Source organism: Saimiri boliviensis, chromosome 4, assembly GCF_048565385.1.
Source record: "Saimiri boliviensis isolate mSaiBol1 chromosome 4, mSaiBol1.pri, whole genome shotgun sequence".
NCBI lineage: Eukaryota > Metazoa > Chordata > Mammalia > Primates > Cebidae > Saimiri > Saimiri boliviensis.
This window is the reverse complement of record NC_133452.1, coordinates 51,099,915-51,115,556: the sequence shown is the minus strand read 5'-3', so window position 1 is coordinate 51,115,556 and position 15,642 is coordinate 51,099,915. Positions and strand designations below refer to the sequence as shown.

Sequence of the window (15,642 nt, the reverse complement as noted above, 5' to 3'; positions counted from 1 at the left end):
TTCGTTTCCTCCTTCCTCTCCCTCTCTCTCCTACTTTTTTTTCTTGTTCCTCCCCGTTGTTTGGAGAGGCAGTTCAAAGCAGATTCACCATTTCTTGGGGGAGACATGAGCATAGGCATCTTACCAAATTGAGCTGGATATTGCTGCTCAGGTCATATTTAAACAATGGTTGGGAGGACCTTCACCTGCTTTTGTCTTCGACATTCTTTTCCTTGAACAGCTTTTCCTCCTTTATATATCTCTTTTCACAATTTGTTCAATCTCTGTTCAATTTCTAGAACAGATACCACACACTCAGTCCAAGAATTGTGCAGACAAGCCTGGAAGTTTGAATACTCAGTTTTCTTTGTAAAGCAAAATGAATTTGCTCCTTGACCACATTCATACACATTTTTCCTAGAGGGCTTTGTAGACCTTCTTAAAGTTGATGTTGTCCTCAGGCCTAATAAGCATTAGGCTGTCTTCATTAGTGGCATAAGCATTCAATCACTTGAGTGGATATAAATCTCCACATGCTGGACTTTAGGAGTATCCAGATCCTAAGCTGCCACATCTGTTGGCAGGAGAACAGTTTTCCACACAGGTAAATTGCTCCAGGTATCCGAGCCTCCACTTGTGGTGCATGAGAGTATGTAGGGTCAGTAGCATTTAGGACTCTCAGGACCCTAGAAAGGTGTGTGATGTCAGAGATGATGTTGGCAAACACTAAGATGAGGCCTGGATACTGCATCAGGAAGTAGTACAGGTAGAAGTCTAGTCTCATAATGGATCTTGGTTATCTGTAAACATCTACATTTTGACTTCAGTCACTGTGGGGTGCAATGACCTTGGATTTGCCCCTCATGCCAATCTTCTGCATCAGGAGGTCGAGTTGGGCAGTTTTGTTCATTTTCTTGGCTTCTTATAAAGGATTCAAGCAGCTGTTTGATGTACCAGCATCACTGTGGAAAAAAAAAAAAAAAAAATCCAAGTGTCTGTCTCTGAGCATCTCTAGTAACTGTGAGAGCTCAGCAAAGTAGCCTTTCTCAATCATCCAGTCAGCCCCATCTACCAGCAGGCATCTGAACTGCTGAAGGTTGCTCAAATAAAGGTGATTTTCTTTAACTAGCTCCCATAGCCAGCTGGAACTGCTAATCGCAGTATCAGGCTGACAACTGAGCAGCCTCTGCTATTTGTGCGTGAATATTCTACCAAACAAAATAGCAGTTTTAATTCCCATAAATTCGGCTGCAACATCAAAGGGTTATTAGACCTGGATGGCCAGCTCTCAAGTGGGAATCAGAACTAGTCCAAGCAGAGGATGTTTTGGATGTCCTTTACAGGTAGCAACTTTGCCACCCAACTCTTGTTTTGACATTCCAGTTTACTCTTTTTCAAGCCTTTTCTCTTTGTCCTCATCTGGTTTGGTGACAGGCTTCTCCTTGATAAGGGAAAGAAGTCCTTTACCAGCATCATTATAGAAGAGCAGCGCCTGGTTTGAGGTGGAAGTTCTGGTCTTTGCTCTGGCCTTGTTCGGTGGCACTCTAGCCTTAGCTCAGCTTCACTAGGGAGGATTTCACTCTCAATTCCAGTCTCATCAGGCAACACTCCAGACTCAATCCCAGCCTTGCTGAGTGAAACTAGTCTCGGCTCTGGCCTAAGTTTTGCACTCTCCAAGTGGTACTCAAAGTTACTTGGAGTTAGGGGCAAGTTTACTCCAATACTGCCTGAATCACTGGAATGACAAGAGCTTTCCCACATCTTGTCTCAGGATCCCCAAGGGTGTCTAGTTTGTCATAGATGACAGGTGTCAAAATCAGGGCTTAGACTGGTGTAGATGCAGAGGAACCTAGAAAACCTACTGCTTGGAGAACGGCTTGGGCATAAAAGGTCCTTCAAGCTGATACATTCTCCTTCTGGTCAGGCATCAATGTCTTTGTTTTTGGGGGCACTTTTGGGACAGTGCCTTGGGAAGGATCAAAATTTTTTCCCTTTTCTTCTCATTTGGAACAATCTGGACCAGGCTCTGATGCCATCTCTCCTCCTCTGGGTCAGGACAAATCGTGCCGTCTCCCTGTGGCTTTGGTTCAGCATCTTTGACTTCAAACTCTTTCTGGATACTCATTCCTTCAATTTCCACACATTTACTTTTCTTCAACTTAATCATTTTCTTTGAGGAGCTACACTTTACTTCCTCCTCCTCTTCTCAAACAGCTGATGCCTTTTTCTTCTTGGATTCCTCCTTTGAGAAGAGACTGGAGGAATTATTGGCAGGGGAGACCAACCAGTAATTTCAGTTCCTCAAAGCACACATTAGCCATCTGTCCACTTACAAACATATTTGGGTCTACCTTCACTTGCTTTCATTTCCCCATAATCTTGATTCCCTTCATCTGAAATTGCCAATAGTTTGATGGTTTTGACCTTGATTTTGTCTCCTTCAACTTCATGGTTGCATGTGAAGATGGTTATCACAGCTCCTTCAGATGCTGGCTGCCTCCTCCACTGAGTTTTAATTATCGTATTTTTCACTTCTAAAAATCTTGATTCTTTTTCAAATTTCCTTATTTTTAGGGTGAACTTTTAAATATTACATATAGACAGGCCAGGCATGGTGGCTCATGCCTATAACCCTAGGACTTTGGGAGCCTGAAGTGGATGGATTATCTGAGCTCAGGAGTTTGAGCAACATAGGCAACATGGCAAAACTCCATCTCTACTAAAAATACAAAAAATTAGCCAGTTGTGGTGGTGCACACCTGTAGTCTTGGCTACTCTGGAGACTGAGGCAAAAGAATCACTTGAATCCAGGAGGTAGAGGTTGCAATGAGGCAAGATCACATCACTGTACTCCAGCTAGGGGAACAGAGTGAAACTCCAACTCAAAAACAAAACAAAACAAAACAAAAAAACTGACATCTAGAAAAGTGCATACATTATGAATATAGCTTGATGAATTTTCAAAGTGAACACATCTATGTAAACATCACACAAATCAAGAAATGGAACATTCCCAGAGATCTAGAAGTTGCCTTGTGCTCTTTCTACTCTATCTCATGAGTAAGTTTTACATAGTTCAGAACTTTATATATATCTAATCATACAGTAATTCTTATTTTATAATCTGTATCTGATAATTCCATTATTTAAAATACTTAGGATCTAACTTAGGATCATTTATTCATTTTATTGACGTTTTTTGTTTTAAAATTTTGAATTTTGAGCTCATGCAGAGAGAATTCTGTGAGGAATCAATCCAAAATGCCTCCCTCTAGGGAAGACCAGTCTTGTTTCCTCCAAGAGTCCCAGGGAGTTACTAACTCAGAATTCTTTAAGTCAACTTCTGGCCTTAGGATTTCTTGGGCCCAAACACAAATTTAAACTCCGCTCTACATGAGTGTAAGATTATGGTTGCAAATTCTTAAGGGGACATTTTCCATCTTGAGCCAAGTCCTTGAAACCAAATAACCCTTTAATTTCCTTTCACTGAGGGGTAGATTTTCTCTCTCCTCCTTTTCTTTGAAGATGCAATATGTTGAGGATCTTGGTTTTATGTAAATATCTTAGTTCCAACTCCCTGCCTTACATGGACCAAAGCCTTGTTACTTGTCCTCTATTTAACTTAAAATTAAAGATGTTTCTGCTTAACCTAACATGATATAATTTAGCAGCACCAATGATAACATAAACTGTTATTGTGAGCTTCCTAATAAGATGAATGAGAAATATATATTACCAATGTAGCATTTTTGCTACAAATGTTTAACCTGAATCTAATGATGAGAAAACAGACAAATCCAGACTATGCCACATCCACTAAGACAATGACAAATGGCAATGTTAAAAAAGTTCAGAAATTCTCTGCAGAGACTTAATTTTTTTTTCTAAAAGTTGAGATTTGAGAACTAGTTTGTTTAGGATGCAGTGTAGAAGGATAGAAGAATGGCCCCCAAAGATGTTCCCATCCAAATCCCTGAAACCTGTGAGTACGTTAAATTACATCGCAAAGAGGCATTAAGATTGCAGATGAAATTAAAGTTATTAATCAGCTGACCTTGAAATATGGAGATTATCCCTGATTATCTGGGTGGGCCCAAGGTAATCACAAGGGTTCTTAAAGGGGAAAGAGAGAGGCAGAAGAAACCCACAGAAATGATATTGTGAGAGGAACTCAGCCTGACACTGCAGGCTTAAAAGACCAAAGAATGGAGTCATGAACCAAGTAATGTGATTGCCTCAAAAGCTGGAAGAAAACAAAAAACAGACTCTCTCCTAGAGACTTTCTGCCAACACCTTGACTGTAGCCCAATATGACTTATTTTGGACTTCTGAATTCCAGAACTGTAAGATAATATGTTGTTTTTAAGCTAATAAATTTTTGGTAATTTGTTACAGAAGCAATAGAAAACTACTAAAAATTACATGTGAGGGAGAAGAAATCACCAGAAAGATTCTTGAGATGGAGGTGCAACTCACAGAAATGGTGAAGCCCTGTGATAAAGCCTTCCCAACGAGGCTTGGGAAGGAGGGAATGAATTTAACGTTGAGCACAAACCTGTAACACGAGGCAGTCAGTCTCATGAGGGCCACAAAACAACCTCTTTCTTACTACAGCTCTGCTTCTTTTAAGCTGTTCCAACTTGGACAAGATATATAAATCCCCTGTGTTCAATCTCTTTGCCTGAAGTGGGAATAATAATAGCACCCTAATAATTATAATGGCCTGCTTTATAGGGTATTATATAGAAGAATAAATGGGATAATTTATGCAAGGTCCTTTTACTTGGCATGTGCTCAAATGTTGGTTAATAATGATGATGATAATACAGGAGACACACTTCCTGTGTAGTGTTTTAGTCACCACCGGCCACTAAACAACTTAACCACTTGTTTTATGACTATATGGTCAGTGTAGGAACGAAGAATGTAAATTATCTTGCTTCCTTGTCAGCGATACCATTTAAAATACTTTAGACTTGTGTGTATACAGGCAGATGCAACTGCATTCATTTTGAAAAATAACTCTTGCCTTTGATTAGTTTTTTTGAGTGTAACTTGTTATTTGCTTTCTGCCTTCTCCCCACACCCCTGCCTTTTTTTGTTTTGTTTTTTGAGATGGGGTCTTGTGATGCTGCCCAGGCTAATCGTTAACTCCTTGGCTCAAGTATTCCTTCCCCCTTCCACCTCAGCCTCCCAAGTAGCTGAGATTACAGACATGTACCACCATGCCCAGCTGCATTCATTTTATTTATTTAGAGACGGAGTCTCACTCTGCCGCCCAGGCTGGAGTGCAGTGGCATGATCTCCGCTCACTACAACCTCCGCCTCCTGGCTCAAGAGGCTCTCTTGCCTCAGCCTCCTGAGTAGCTGGGATTTCAGGCACCAGTCACCATGCCCAGCTAATTTGTTGTATTTTTAGTAGAGATGGCATTTCACCATGTTTGCCAGGTTGTTCTCAAACTCCTATCCTCAGGTGATCCACTTGCCTTGGCCTCCCAAAGTGCTAGGATTTCAGGTGTGAGCCACCATGCCCAGCTATGCATTCATCTTTAGAAGTGATATTTTGTACCTTTTTTAAGCCAGACCTTGGATTTGCTTTTACAAAATCTATGCAGCTGGCCCAAAGCCCAATAAGAATGTTAATCTCTGGGAGTACTGGAGCTGGGAAATAACGGTGTCCAATCCTGTGGCCTGGACTTACAGAAGGGTAGAAAGTGTGTAGCTGCAGGAGAAACTAACAAAGAGTTTGAAGAAAAGGAGAATAATGCAACTTGCTTAAGTAGGATTTATTATCACTATAGCCTCCTTCCATTAAAAGCTCCACGTTTTCTCCTTGAAAATAGAGCTCCTCCATCCTAGGGTATAAGGCAGATATTTACACATTTCTGGAAGTGAGTATATCCTAGTTACTATTTAAACACAAAGTTTAATAAGACAAGGTGTTTGCCCTAAAGAGCTCAAAGTCTGGTGGAAGACTGGCACTCAAACAATTAACAGTGATACAGAAAGTTTGTTTCAGTAAGAACAAGACCAAGTGCTTAGCATAACAAAGGGCAATCCTCCAGAGAGAAGTGTAAACCAAAGTCCTCTGGGAGGTCTGTTTTCTAACTCCTATCCACTGCCTCATTATGTATTAAACTTATTCCATCTTCCAATAAGTATATAGAATCAAGTGACTCTCAATCAATTAGAACCCAAGTTTGTAAAAAAAAAAAAAAAAAAAAAAAAGCTATTTTTCAACTCTAGGTGGAAAGATTTTACTGAGGAACCTCTGGGCTATTTCCAGGTTTTGGTTATTTTGAATAAACCTGCCATGAACAAGTGCCTTTGTGGGCATATTTTTATTCATCTCAAACATCTAAAAGTAGAATTTCCTGGTCAGAGAGCAGGTGTACATTTAGTTTTAAAACTTTTGTAGGAGGGAATCAAAAGAGATGAAGTGAGACTGCTTAAAAACACATTGGCTAAAATGAAAAGATTTTTTCTTGTTGTGATCACACCAGTTATCTACCAAGGATACCAATTTTACTTGAAATTTAAAAAAAATCTTTTACCATAACTTCATTCCCAAAACTTGGATCTCATCTAAATCAAGGAGAATGTCTTAACTTGTGAGGGTGCTATTCATTTGTAAACTGTTGCTCTACTGGATCCACACTCTGCCATTTTGTGCCATTACTAACATCCTATTTCATACCTCGTTTGACTGAATCCTCTGCTCTTCGACATAGAATGATTGTTTAGCTGGCGAAACTTGTCACAAAAGTTCAAACTATTGGCAAAATTCTGGCTTGTACCCTGTCAAAGGCTTTTTGTGGACCACCCTCCTCCCCTATCAAAACACATTTTTTCCCAATCCAAAAAAAAAAAAAAAAAAAATTCTTTCATTCTGAAGGAGAAACTTTTTTTTTTTTTTTTTTTGAGACGGAGTTTCGCTCTTGTTACCCAGGCTGGAGTGCAATGGCGCGATCTCGGCTCACCGCAACCTCCGCCTCCTGGGTTCAGGCAATTCTCCTGCCTCAGCCTCCTGAGTAGCTGGGATTACAGGCACACGCCACCATGCCCAGCTAATTTTTTGTATTTTTAGTAGAGACGGGGTTTCACCATGTTGACCAGGATGGTCTAGATCTTTCGACCTCGTGATCCACCCGCCTCGGCCTCCCAAAGTGCTGGGATTGAAGGAGAAACTATTTTACCAGTCACCTTAGAAATATTAGAAGATTTTATTCTGTCCTGCTCTTATTTCTAAGATATTTGCTTGCAACTTAAGTAGACTGTGATGCAGGATCGCTAAAGTGTTTCTTTCCCTGTTAATTGAACTAGATGCCTCATTAAAGACTCTGACAGAGAAAGGCCAAGTTATCTGAACTGGAAACAGATACTGCTAATCCAAACATCAGATCAACTACCTGTAGAAATTGAGGCTATAATCCATATATGTTATAACAAGGACTTAGGATGCCATCCGCAGGGCACTTCTGGGACTAGACTGGCAAATCACCAAAGCTGAGCTGCCAAGGCCCCTGTATAGCAACCTTTTAACAAGGCTTTATTTGTATATGTTTCAGTATGTTTTTAACCTTTGATTAGAAGGTATAAGATAAAGATTTGACTCACCAACTGAACTTTTCAGTAATGTAGAATACTGAAGCCAGATTCTGTCTGTTGGAAAACTAGAAAGACGACTGATTCCTGGTTTAAACAGGGATTTTAGAAAGTCAGAAAGGAGACATAGTGCTATTAACTGAAATGGACACAGACATGATGTCCTATGTTGCAGTACCTGTCATCAGAAAATCTCAGTACCCTTTATAAGAAGGCCCTCAGAAAAAGCTTTTTTGTAATTGGCAAGAAATTATAAGATAGAAGGCAGAAGTCTCTATGATTTAGTCAAAGATTCTCCTGTGCATTTATACAAAGCTTTTACCTAAAAGTCAAGTCAGCATACTCTTGTCATTGAGAATTCAGAATAGAGAGTCTGAAAGTACAAATACATTCTTATATTAACATTAGGCTCTTGGAAAACATAAATCTTTTCATAAAATATTTATTTCTCTGTAAATACAAATTCCAACATCAACAAACAATAGTCCAGTGAAAAAATACTAGCCAGTAACATTGAAAACTTTTTTCTTAATTTAATAAATAGAGCTTTGGCATTCAAAATTCTAGCTGTAAACCCTATTAAAAAACAAAACAACAACAAAAAAAACCCTTTACAAAAAAGGGGCAAGAATGATAGATCAGAAGGCGTAAGTCAAGCCAACCAGTGGCTTCACGTTCTTTTTTTTTTTTTTAAATATAATAAGTATTTCAATTAAGTCATGAACACTGTATTTACACATGAGGTATTCTGAGTGGTTCAAAAACTGAACCTAGTTTACAAAATCACCAGTCAAAGTGACTGATTAGACAGTGTGCTGTGCTTTTAATGTAACCACCTAGCACCTTACTACTTCTTGTCATCACACCAATGCAAAGTTTTATATTTAATATATTTTAACTATTTATACATATATGTACATATACACACACATAAATGAATACATTCTAAAGGTGTTCCGGCTCACTACACAGGGAAAGCTGGGCTTCAAAGACATGTATCTGATAATTCCTCTCATGTTTACTAAGGTATCCACTTAGTAATAAAAAACGGCTCCTTGCTTTAAAAAAAATCCTTAATAAAGTCTATTTACAGAATAACAAGGTGCAATAATCATCAACATTCTTATAACTCATGTAAAATGGAAATAAATGCTTACTGTAGGCAAAAAGGCACAAAAGGTTCTTTCAGTATACAGCTGCAATAGAACTATTAGACTTATTGATTTAAAACTATATTTTAAATAAGAAAAAAATCCAGAATATTTCCCCTACATGATTAAATATATGATATAATCATATGACAATATGCCACCCACAGCATTTTGAAGCCAACTGGAAATTTTGCTCTTTATACCAAATAGAAAATTGTTTGTTGTTTTGTGTACACTGAATTGTCAAAAATAGAAACAAAATTAATTAACTTTGGCTTGGGGAGATACAGCCACTGGCAGATTCAAATGATATAGTCTGAGTGAGCATGGTTACGAAAATTGCTTATTACCATAATTACGTATCTACAATGACAGAATTCCTACGTAAGAGAATGCCAATAATCCAAAAGCTGAACTATGCTATGTGAAGATATAGTCCACGTTCTCAGCTACTATGTTACTTAACAAACTATTACTGATACTTAAAGAACATTTTCCCAATTAAGTAGCTCCTTTAAAAATATCCTCTAAGAAATTAGTAAGTCTTGCACTACGACAGAATTACTTTATAAGCTCCCTAGTATATCAGAAATGTATGATATTCATTTTAGCAACACTTTCCAGACCTTGAGATTGTCTATATAAGAAGCTATTGAAAGAAATCTAATTAGATTTAATAAACTGTTATCACCAAAATAACTTTCACTAAAACATAACACTGTTAACATTAAATATTGAATCCCATTTCAAATATATCATAAAAGGGTGTCACACTTATTTTAAAACAACCTCAGTAATATCTTACATAGCCAATACTTGCGTGTGTGTTCTTTTTAATTAGAGGCCACTGAAAATTAATATTTCAACTTTTGTCATCTTATTTTTCTGGCATCAAATGAAAAGATAGCTATTGTGCCTTTGATTCAGTGAATTTTATCTGTATAGGGAATTTGGACCTTTTGTTGAGTAAACTGTTACTTTATCCTTGCTGTAATGTGACTGAGGCAGAATAAACTCAACTTTAAAACTCGAAAGAACAATTAATACTAATACTGGATACAATACTTTCTAAGAAGACAAGTGTTTGATTCACAAAAAGCACAACTAAAAAGAGGTTTCATTATCTAAGGAAATTTTCAAATAGATTCACTTTAAAATTTAGGTTAATTTTCACTTCAGGGATATATTGCTGTCATAACTACCATGAACATCCTAGCTCAAACTAGGTAAGACACTCTAGTGTTGCTATTTGCCCATCTTATTCGGTCTAACAGTAACATCTGTTTTTAATGTATTACAGAAGAGAATGTTCTAATACAAGAGGGTGTCTTGGGAAAGAAAAATTTTCTGAAAAATCACAATAAAAAATTAAATACTGACAAACTAGAATACTATTAGTTTCAATTTCCCCACAAAATCCCTCCAAGTCTATCTACTGATTATTTAGGTCTCTTTACAAACTCCAGATTTTAAGAAGACCAATCTATAATTCAACTAACTACTTAAACTAGCACATCTTAACTCCATTTTTTTATGGGGAGGGGTACAGATTTTGGAAACTGAAATGCATCAGCAGTAATTTGTTAATTTCCTACTAGGTCAGAAATTTTTTAACTTTATAATTTTACTTTTAAGATATGTGAATTAAATTAAATTCTGTAAGCTTCAGAAAACTTACAAAAACAAATTAATTATTTTATCCCCAAGTAAGCCAGAAAATAAAAATTTATCTACAGTAGCATAAAACAAACAACTGTAATGTTTGCTTAAAACAACAGTAACAACCATAAAACCCAAAACATACACTAAAAATCTAGGAGATAGTTAAGGAAGAACCCACTGATCCAAATTAGTGATTGTTTGCCAATTCATTCTATAATTTTAGAAAGGCTTTATTTCCAAAATCATGGGGAGAGTGGTTGGGATTCTATTCAACGAGAATGTAAAAATGTTTGCTGTACTTGCAGCTGATGTATTTTAGATGTTACTTTCTACTTTACTGTAAAGGACCAAGGCAGAATTCTTTGTATCACATTTTTGGTAGAAATTTACTATATCCTATTATCTTCAAGCTACTAATGTTAAAAAACCAAGTGAATATATTAGAAAGCCAAGTTCTTACCAGTGACTAAGTCCCTCCTTAGGTTAAGGACCCTGGGATGCAGAAGCACTACAATGTACGGATTTCTTAATGCCGGGATCCTAAGAAGTAAGAGCAGGAAGGACTCAGGCACTGAACAGAAGGAAAATCTGATGTCTTTACTGCGTATTTTAACTGATTATTCAACTATAACTATAAAATAATTTATTCAGAGCTGTATATGCCAAAATTCCAAACTGAGTGTCTTCCTAGATAGTCTCCTTGAAGGCCTTGTCTCAAATTTTCACTGTTCAGTATTTAAAAAAAATCTTTCCTAGGAGAGCCTTTATACTAGTATATAAGCCTGGCAAAAAAACAGGCACATGATATGCTCTTTATCAAATCAATATTATCCTGCTTGAGTCATATCCTCTTACCTCCATCTCTTACTTAGTTTTGACCTAAATGAGACTCGGTTGCATCCAGAAATCAAACTAACTTAACAAAGGACAACGCTTTGGCCATAACTAAGTATATTCAAAAGAATGTAATCAATGCTCTGAGGGCAATAAAATGTATAATCCTTCCAAAATACCAACAGAAGCATGGACAACACTCATTTGGAAGTTTAAATGACTGTACGTCTACTGAAAAATCAACTGCATTTCTTAGTAATACCCTGTACACTTCAGATGAAGAACTAACCTGGCCAAGTTCATATCCTATGAAAAATTCTGTTGTTAATGTACTTTAATAAAAGGAATTAAAATACCATCTCAATTAAAAATTTTTTTATGCTACTGTTGATTCAGATATAAGTACCGTTGGCTTTTTCTTAAAGTAGTTTCAACTTTGAAACAGACACAAAACTGCTAAAATGTAAATGCTGAGATTTGGATAAGTAAGCTATTGTTCCAGAGTAACTTAATTTTCTTTTATAATAATGATCTGATGCCTTTATTAATTATATATGGCTTTGTTTACATTGATACAAAACATATAAATAAAAAATTGTAAATAGTAAGGAACATGTTAAAATTAGTTCAAGTTATGTTAACCTTTCTTGTAACACACACATTACGATGCTAAGGAAAAAGAATATCATATCAAAATTTCATAACTCTTAAGAAATCCACAATCACTCTGGAAAAACAGCTGACCCATCCATAGTATTAAAATCAGCTCAACCAAACAACATTATCAGTGCAATAAGTGTTCAAAATAAAATGGTTTTGCCTGCAATACCATTACAACACTTGCCTGCTGTTGGAACTCTTGTTCAGGCAGCCACTGAAAATCCCAAAGTATAACACAAGCTCCTATATGAAATAGAATAAACAGCGTGTGCCTTTCTCAGGAGCTCTGCTCTTACCCTAGAAACCCTTATAAATTTGTGAATAAAGCGCGTGCACACACACACAACACACATACAAGCACACACAAAGCTATAGGATTAAAAGGACTCCTACTCCTTCATGTGAAGGGTACTCTTCACAGCTTGGTCCTACAATCAGTAGTTTGAGAATATAGACACTTTTTTTTCTTGTAGATTTTACCACATTTTTCAAAGGTAATTTGATTTTTTTTTTTTTTGGCCTGATTAGATAAGCCCCTTCAAAACCTCTTCACATTCCTTTTCCGCTTCAATAAAACAAATCCACAGAAAAAAAATCCCTATGTGCAAGTCATGTCACTTGCAACCTTCCATTATGGCTCCATAACACAGCAGCATTTAACAACGAGTCATTATTGCTGTGGGACTAATACTTGATCACTGAGTAACGCAGTTGTCTCCCATGTCCTGAGCATAGCGGTCTGATATTGTAGTCCTTAATTCATCAATGTCTCTTCGTAACTGGCACACATCTGACAGTTTTTTAGTGAGTGTTTCTGCGCTGTGGTCATTCTCAGTCTCTTCAGCTGAACAGTTCATTGCTGTGTAAATAAAATATGGAGAGAGTATCTCACATTTTTTTGAACAAAGACATTTTAGAATTTTTCACCTTAATCATCATGGAAATATAATGCTACACATTGAATATCAGTGAGGCTCAGGTTTAAATTATGCATCTTTCAATATTAAACAGATCTTATTCACTTGGTCCTTTATACATTTTGCTAATTAAATTAAATTCATACAGTGACGCACAAAAATTCACCATGTTTAATGGGTAACAATATTGTCAACCACAGAGAAGTGTAAGTATTAGGAAACCAGATTCATAGTTTAGACAGCTGTCTGGCGACAATGTAAAATGGATTAGGGGGAGGAGGTGAGAAAGGTTGTGGTCAGAGAGACCAGTATAGGTGATAGGATATGAAAACTTAAAGCAACAGTGCAGTGGAGACAGAATGGCAGGAATGTTAAACGTAGTAAGCAGATGACAGAACTAATAGCACTCAATCATTATCAATTTGAGTGAGGGACAGGGATTGGACACAGGTCCCAGATGAAGGAAAAAGCAGACTAGAGAATCAAATTTGGGTTCAAATAACAGGTGAAAAGATGGTGTTACTCACCGAGAAGAGGAACAGGTTCAGGGAGGGAAGGAAAGTGGGTTCTGGTTTTGAATGCATAGAGTATGTGATGCATTCAAAACAGCCAATTCTAATATACGTGGAAATATAATCTGGAGCCCAGAGGAGATAAACATCTGGGTAAAGGAGATAAGTGTGTAGGTGAAAGGAGATAAGTGTATAGGTGAAAGGTACAGCAGTAACAAACAACAGGAGTGTATAAGATCACTCAGATAAAGTACTAAATAAAAATAAAGACACAAAACCAGTAACAAAAGGCTTCTGGTGATAGCAATAATTAAGTGGCAGAGAAGTCGACAGAGGATAGAGACTGAACAGTCATAAAGGCAGAAGCAGAACGGAGAAAATGATGGCATGGGAACCAAGCTGGTGCACAGTTTTCAAAAGGATAGAGTGAGCAAATGGAGTCATGAATCGACCGGTTTTTCACGAATCAACTAGCTGGTAAAATTTTTACAACACCAATACTAGGTAAGGATTCTGGGGTCAAACTTTAAAGACTGGAAGGAGCACTGAGAGATGGGGGTGGTAAGATTCACATTAGGATAACTCTACTACTCTATTACTGAAAAATGTAACAAAAAATGCTACTTTATGATAGTGAAAATGTAGAAGACTGTAAAGTAATTAAAAGGGTGGCCAACTCTATAATCGTGGAGAAAATGAATTCCCTTTGTGAGCTATTGTGTCTTGCCCACAAGAGATAAGCACTTCATGTTCACCTGACAACCTTCTCTTCTTCCTCCTCTAAGATTGACACTGAACACTAGCTACTCTGTGGAGTCTCCATAGCCCCTCCCATGTTGATTTGGTTGTTTTTTACCTCTTGAGCTCTCACTGTCCTTTGTCCACATCTCACTTATAGCTCCTATCACAATGCTCTAATAATTTGGTTAATGTGTGGGCAAAGGCTGTGTTCAGGTTATCCGCATTACCAGCACCTACTTAGTGTCTGTACCATAGAAGGCATCTGATAAAGGTTTACTCCGTGAGTGAATATACTTAAACCTTATGTGTTTTTTCCATATCCACACTTGTGTATGTGTATAAATATCTATGAAGTGAAAGAGACATAGCTGAGCACAAATACATTTCATTTAACAAGATATGTTTCATTTAACAAGATATGCTTTGGTCAACAGCATTATTTGATTTGCCAAAATAACTATTATGATGCAAAATGGTGGAATCTTTATGATGAAAATAGAAACAAAACCAGTCTTCCCTCTAGTCATATATTAACCATAGTATTAGGCAGCTACTAAATATACATGTTGGCTCATAAACCTTATTATGTGGTCTTACTCCATTTCTATTTCCTTCCAAGTTCATTTCTTCTCTATTAAAAAGAGACTAACATCCTAATTTGTAACCTCGTGCAGAGATGAGCATTTCTGCAGAATAGCTCAGAAAGGGACACTAGGATTATTACTGTGGCAGCTCTCACAATTATGTGTGGAGGAAGACAGAATTGAGGCCAACAGTGAATGGGTGTCACACTGAAAGGCATAAAGCCAGCAGGTATGCATAACAAAAGCAACACATCTGTAAGCTGTGAAAATTGGCTCATGTGAAATCACTGGCACTCACATGAAGCAATTACCATAGAACATATACTGCACTGAAAAGCAAAATATTTCTCTCAAATATTTTACAAAGGAAATTACAAAAATAAGCAGAGAAAAAGTAGTAAGAAGTTCCTGATTCGTGAAGGTAGGTTTCAATTGCCACAAAGTAAGAACAAGTCATCAGACACTTACATCTTATTCCCAGTAATAATGAAAGATTAGGCTCCTTGCCTTGAGCACGCTGATTAAGAACACTACACAATGCTTTCAAGTCAAACAAACAATAGGACATTTCCTTGAACAGCTGATCAATCACAGTCAAATCAAATAGTGGTCTTTTGGAAAGAACTGCCTGCTGCCTAGATTGGTCAGCTTCCTGGCCCTGATCCAATAAAGAGCATGTCTCATCTGTTTGTCTTTGGTTCTGCAATGGATAAAGAAAACAAACACCAGACTGTTACAATAGAGGAAAGGTACTAAAAGCCATACAGGTTAACATTTTCCCCCAAGTCTATAAACAAAATGGTGGAGTCAAATTTTATGCACATTAACCAAATTCAATTATATATATGTAATACATACATGGGGGAAAAAACACACAGAAAAATAACAACGTAAATAGTGGAAATTGTGTCTCTATGCCATCTGATGCTTTAGTGTATATCCAAGGGAGGAAACATAAATCCAGTTTCAGTTTCTAGGAGTCTCTCATGTAATAAGT

General features: G+C 37.1%; 1 protein-coding gene across 5 annotated transcripts in view; it reads right to left on the bottom strand.

Annotated features, from left to right (window-relative positions):
- CEP85L (centrosomal protein 85L) overlaps nucleotides 1-15,642 on the bottom strand; it is a 233,902-nt gene that overhangs the window by 35,829 nt on the left and 182,431 nt on the right. For 2 of the 5 annotated variants that reach the window (XR_012517197.1, XR_012517196.1), the window contains exons 12-13: nucleotides 15,114-15,345; nucleotides 10,858-12,750 (exon numbers count right to left, since the gene is read on the bottom strand). Coding sequence is in view for 2 of the 5 variants with exons in the window: in XM_074397567.1 (XP_074253668.1) it covers nucleotides 12,587-12,750; nucleotides 15,114-15,345 (396 nt within the window). In the remaining 3 variants the exon portion in view is untranslated. Of the gene's footprint in view, nucleotides 1-8,010; nucleotides 12,751-15,113; nucleotides 15,346-15,642 lie in introns of those variants that run through there. The other 3 variants (XM_074397567.1, XM_003938620.4, XR_012517198.1) reach the window with 2 other exon arrangements.